Raw genomic sequence first — 6,166 nt, 5'->3', positions numbered from 1 at the left:
GTGGCTGACGGGCTCACTAGGTAGAGCATGCAACTCTTGGTCTCAGGGTCGTGAGTTCAAGCCCTACACTGGGCATGGAGGCTGTTAAAATCAAACAAACAAAAACAAAGAAAGAAAAAATAGATCTGTAAGTGATGGCTTGTGAAGAGAAACGGAAGGTGCAGAGTATTGTGTATGACCTCATTACTCAAGCATGGTCCCTGTCCGGAAGTGCTGGCCTCACCTGGGAGCTTGCTGGAAATGCAGAATCTTGCCCCTGTCCTAGACTGACTGGCTCAGAATCTGCATTTTAACGAGATTCCCTGGGGAAGCACTAGGTGTCTGGTGTGATTCCAATGGGAAAGCCTCCTCAGGTTTTGTGGCAAAAATGGATAGTCGTCCACCCCAATACACCCTCTCCTTCTATTCTGCTGGCTTCCTGTTTTTCACCGGCACATGGCCACCCAGGATGAAGGTATATTTCCCAGCCTTCCTTGCAGTTTGGTGGGACCATGTGGCCAGGCTGTGGCCAAGAGGGCAGAACTGGAAGTGAAGAATGTCATTTCTGCATTGTGCCCCTAAGAGGGCATATGTATGTTTACAAAAGCACCGCTGAGCAAGAAGGAACATGTAAAATGACGCCCTTGAAGTGGTCACTGTGGGTGGCTCCAGCGTGGGACCAGTTTGCAATCGCACTCAACATCCAGACAACTCTGGGGAACGTGATTTTTCCCATTTCGTAAGTAAATGCCTGCAGCAGCAAGAATCTTTACAGCAGGACGCTCAACTGACACGGATTCCAGCCTCCAAAGACGCCAGTTTTCCTTCTCTCCCTCCGTCCTGCCCTCCTTCCCTCATCCCCTCCTCCTCCTACAGGTGGGCAGAGATGTGGTCCCAGGGCAGGCAGGGCGCAAAGTAGAACAGGCGGGGCTCCTGGATCATCTTCCACGGCTTTATTTTCACTTCTCCTGTCCATTCTCCAAGGGCAATGGGGGATTGCCTGGTGACAGGGAGGGTTTCCACAGTGCCCCTGCGGGCGCCCCACACTTCCTACTGGTAAAATGGCATCAAGGGCCCCCATCGGTTCAAGACGGGGAACTTGACTTTGTGGTGATGAGGACAGAGGCAGCCAGGCAGTAGGAAGTAGCCTTTGCCCTCCTTGGCGGCAGGCTGGCGCTCGGGCTCCAGGAGGCACGGAAAGTGGGCGCTCTGGTGGACGCGGTTGGGATCGCCCTGGGCCAGGTACAGAGCGTGGGAAACCGGGTACACGGAATGGCAGAGACCGGTGAACCTGCCTTCGCCCTCTGCCGTGGTCGCCCGGTCTTGGTCTTGTGGTGGGAAGAAGCCTGGGAGCCCCAGGTCTCTGGCGGTCATGGGAGGAGTTTTGAAGGCGGGGTACCCATCCTCTAGCTTGGGCTTGGAGCTGGGGATCGGCCTGTACAACTCTTTGTCCCGGAGCTGGGCATCCAGCTTCACTTGCTGTGGAAATAAATCACACATGAACCGAGAGCTGAGCTCGGTGAGAGGCGAAGCCTCCTTGGCCTCATCCTCCAGGGAGCACACTTCTCTTTATTTAAAAAACATTGGGGGCGCCTGGGCGGTTCAGTCCTTTGAGTGTCCTACTCTTGATTTGAGCTTGGGTTGTGATCCCAGGGTGGTGGGATCCAGCCCCATGCTCCGTGTGACGCCCGCTTAGGATTCTCTCTCTTTCCCTCTGCCCCTCTCCCCGACTCATGCTCTCTCTCTCTTAAAAAAAAAACTAAATTAGTTTTTGAATGGTAATGTATATGACTGAGGGCAATACTGAAATAATACAAAGGGTTTTTTAAATTTTTTCATTAGGGGCGCCTGGGTGGCGCAGTCGGTTAAGGGTCCGACTTCAGCCAGGTCACGATCTCGCGGTCCGTGAGTTCGAGCCCCGCGTCGGGCTCTGGGCTGATGGCTCAGAGCCTGGAGCCTGTTTCCGATTCTGTGTCTCCCTCTCTCTCTGCCCCTCCCCCGTTCATGCTCTGTCTCTCTCTGTCCCAAAAATAAATAAACGTTGAAAAAAAAAATTAAATTTTTTCATTAAAAATTTTTTTGTAATGTTTTATTTATTTTTGAGAGAGAGTGCAAGCAGGGGAGGGGCAGAGGGAGAGAGAAGGGGACAGAGGATCCAAAGCAGGCTCTGTGCTGACAACAGCAAGCCCGATGTGGGGCTTGAACTCATGAACCTCCAGATCAGAACCCGAGCAGAAGTCAGATGCTCAACCAACTGAGTCACTCGGGTGCCCTTCTTCTTCTTCTTCTTTTTTTTTTTTAATGTTTATTTTATTTATTTTTGAGAGAGAGAGTGAACAGGGGAGGAGCAGAGAGAGAGGGAGACAGAATCCCAAGCAGGCTCCCCTCTGTCAGCACAGAGACTAACTCAGGGCTTGAACTCACAAACTGAGAGATCATGACTTGAGCCGAAATCAAGAGTCAGACGCCTAACGGACTGAGCCACTCAGGTGCCCCATGTATCTTTTTAGATATAGTTTATGTACATATAAACATATAATGAAGTTCCACACACCCTTGGTTTGTACACAAATGCACATTATAATCCCACTCTGCACTTTGCTTCCACCAAATACTATATCCCAGAAATTGTCCCATCTTTGTTTGTCTAGATCTTCTTATTTTTAGGGGCGAAACCTCGAAATAGGAAAGGATTTCTTAAGACTTCAAAAGAGCAGATGATACAGGGAAAGATGCCTACATCTGGCTATATTTTGCCAGTAAGAATTGGGTAAAAATTGCGATTCACTGAGAGGAAGTGAAAAGATGAACCACAGCCTGTGAACTTTTGCCACTTTATATAACTAACAAATGAAACATGTCTACAATATGTAAAGAACTCCTACAAATTAATAAGAAAAAGACAAACATCCCACTAAAAAAAACCAAAATGGGCAAAAGGCAGGACAGACATCTCACAGAATAATAAATATCCAGAAACATGGGATCACAAGAAAATATTATTTCAAACCAACCGAATCAGCAAAAATCTGAAGACCAAGTTTACCAAAATCTATCAATACCAAGTTTATGGCAAGGTTAGAGAGTTACAGAACTGACTGTCTCTGCTGCATCGATGTAACAACTTTGGCAAATAGCGATGTTACCTGTGACCAGCAATTCCGCTCCCGGGGCGGTGGATACATTAGGCTGTGCAATCCACATTGCGGCACTGGGCAGTGGGGAGGGGTAACAAAAAAGTAAAAACCCAGATGCCCAACGGGACAGGCATGGTGGCACATTCATGCAGTGTAGTACCACACAGCAGAAATGAATAATATATTATATAAAATACAATGTTCAGCAAAAAATAAAAGTCACAGAAGATGATGAATAGTATGATCCAATATATAATAAAGCTCAAAAGGCAAACCTAAACAATTTGTTTGAAGGGACACATACATATAGAGTAAAGCTATTTTTTAAATAAACACACAAGGGAGGGGAGCCTGGGTGGCTCAGGTGGTGGAGCATCCGACTCTTGATTTGGCTCAGGTCATGATCTCACGGTTCGTGAGTTCGAGCCCCACGTCAGGTTCTGCACTGACAGTGAGGAGCCTGCTTGGGACTCCCTTTCTGCCTCTGCCTCTCTTTCAGAAATAAATAAATAAACTTAAAATAAACACACACACACACACACACATGGGAATGATTAACCCAAAATTCAGAATAGTGGCTACGTCTGGAGGTGGGAGGAGGTGGGAGCAGGGAGGGGCTCACTAGGGCTCTCTGGTACTTCTAACGTGCTATGTTTTAAGCTGGCTGATAATGGGTACATTGGTGTTTGTTTTGTCAATGTTATTTAAACTGTAAATGTATATTATTTACACTCTTTTGTACGCATGACTTAGAGTTGATGTACATTTTATTTTTTTTTTTTAATTTTTTTTAACGTTTATTTATTTTTGAGACAGAGAGAGACAGAGCATGAACGGGGGAGGGTCAGAGAGAGGGAAGCACAGAATCTGAAACAGGTTCCAGGCTCTGAGCTGTCAGCACAGAGCCCGATGTGGGGCTCGAACTCACGGACTGTGAGATCACGACCTGAGCTGAAGTCAGCTGCTTAAGCAACTGAGCCACCCAGGCGCCCCTAGAGTTGATGTACATTTTAAAGCATACATACTCACAAAACATACACATAAAAGACTTCTTTAGATCTCCTGGCATCAGCTATTGTTCTAAGTAAGTGCCCCCAATATCCACGCTCATAATACAAATGCAGTAAAGATGATTTCAGTCGGCCAGTGAAGAAAAGACAAGACCCAGCGACTTCTTACCTCTTGTAGTGTGACCCTGGAGTATTTGTGCTTCCCGTAGGGTTGATAGTCAATCATGTAAGAGCTCTGGTATATATCTAAGTCCACAGGGGCCTAAAGGGCAAGGGAGGTTACAAAACAAGAGATCCCGTCTTGCCATTCTTCCACCTAAAGGCAGTCGTGGCTTCTCATGGTCTACAGGACCAAGACCAACCTTTGGGCTTGGCATTCAGAGCCCTTCACGATCTGGCTTCTACTGACCTTTACCACCTCATCCCACTTGGCTCCCCTCCATGCCCTCTGTACACCAGCCTCGCTACAGTCTACTCTTCACAGGTGCACATGCTCTTATCTCCCGCCGGAAACACCAGTGGTACTCCTCACGGACTGGCAAACTCCTACACATTCTCCAAAACCCAGATTAAATTTCGCCCCAAAACGTCTATCCCACCCTTTTATTCCTCACCTCCCCCAAATTAAACTTTTTCTCCTCCGCTTTCATACAACATTTTACGTCCCTCGTTGCAGCACTTATCGTGGCGAATTGTAATGGATTTAATGAAGCACACAAGATTAGGACCTAATCTTGGACATCTCTGCAGCCTCAAAACCCAGCACAGGGACCGACACACCCACGATACCTAATACATGCATGCTGAATACGTAAATGAACCCTCAGAACATTGCAAATCCTTAGCTTTCCCCTACTGGTTAAAAAACAAGAAAAAAAAAAAACCCCACCATTTCAGAATGATCATCATAGGGATCCCCAAAGCGCCTGGGCCTGTTTGTTAAAGCTGCGCAACCTCGAAGTGGCCACAAGGGACAGACAGAAAGCCACAACACTCACCTGTCTGGAGTACACCACACCTGCCATGGCAGATGACCTAGACACAAACAAGTTGGTTAGCCCTGCTTCTGTCACATGCCGGGGAAACAGCCATTGTCCCCAAAGCTGTGCCAACCGAGCACAACTGCCCCAATCCTCTCAGCCCCACCCTGCACATGACTCAGTCACCCAGGAGTTGATAGCAGCAGGAATCAATGGGCAGGTGGACAGGGGTCCTGGGACAAAGGGGCATGAGCAGGCCCCAGACCGAACCTGAGCCGATGAGAACATCGGATTCACCTCTCAAGCAGGGCAAGTCGTGTGCTGGTAAATATTTAACAACCACCTTTGGAGGCAAATAAATAAGCGTTTACCGATTTCTGCATTTCTGTCGTGCAAATGCTCCCACCACGGCCCATTTCAAGCTACCCACATAACGCTGCACTGAGGAAGCAAGCCACGGGCCTAGGACTTACAGGTGCCCTGATTCAGAAGCACAAATCATGTTTTCCAGCAGGGATCGGGAGCATCCAGGGTGAAGAAGCAAGGTTCTGCATTCCCAGTTGAATGATAGCCGCAGGTAGGTCCAATCCTGCCCCTTGCCCCCCCCCCCCAGCCCTGAAGTTTTAGCGGGGAGCCTCACAGCTGGTCACTGGGGAGCAATCTGAGCTCACCCTGTCTTGTGTGCATGGACCCCTAGGCTCTTGACTGGTACTCCATTTCATTCCCATGGAACACTGCCCCGAGCCTATTCCATTCAGTGGGCTGTGACCCAGTGGGGTGGTTGCCAGACCTCAAAAAGTCCCTACGCCCCCTCCTTTTTGTGCATAAAGAGCTCCCCTCCTGGGGCTGGGGGCCAGCGTCAGTGCAAACAGCACCTACCCCTCCTTCTACCAAGCAGATGACGATGTTCCTGCCCTTCCAACTCCAGGTGCCCCTGCCTCGTGAAGAGTCCTGTCTCTGTGCCCCACCACCACACCTGTCTTTGAGATGAACCCTGACCTGTGTGATGCAGGCTGCTTTGATCACAGCCCCTGGTCATTGTGATGGGTGACCAGCTAAC

General features: G+C 48.7%; 1 protein-coding gene across 7 annotated transcripts in view; it reads right to left on the bottom strand.

Annotated features, from left to right (window-relative positions):
• Nucleotides 1-917: 917 nt before the first annotated feature.
• Nucleotides 918-6,166, bottom strand: part of TEX37 (testis expressed 37) — a 65,450-nt gene continuing 60,201 nt past the window's right edge. For 2 of the 7 annotated variants that reach the window (XM_045446796.1, XM_045446799.1), the window contains 3 exons: nt 5,125-5,161; nt 4,296-4,388; nt 918-1,458 (listed from right to left, as the gene is read on the bottom strand). In XM_045446796.1, coding sequence (XP_045302752.1) covers nt 1,030-1,458; nt 4,296-4,388; nt 5,125-5,161 — 559 coding nt within the window. In that variant the 3' untranslated portion in view covers nt 918-1,029. Of the gene's footprint in view, nt 1,459-4,295; nt 4,389-5,124; nt 5,162-5,376; nt 5,401-5,579; nt 6,094-6,166 lie in introns of those variants that run through there. The other 5 variants (XM_045446798.1, XM_045446797.1, XM_045446800.1 and 2 more) reach the window with 5 other exon arrangements.

The sequence above is a fragment of the Leopardus geoffroyi genome, chromosome A3 (assembly GCF_018350155.1).
Source record: "Leopardus geoffroyi isolate Oge1 chromosome A3, O.geoffroyi_Oge1_pat1.0, whole genome shotgun sequence".
Taxonomy (NCBI): domain Eukaryota; kingdom Metazoa; phylum Chordata; class Mammalia; order Carnivora; family Felidae; genus Leopardus; species Leopardus geoffroyi.
The sequence above is the reverse complement of the archived record's forward strand: the minus strand, read 5'-3'. Positions and strand labels throughout refer to the sequence as shown.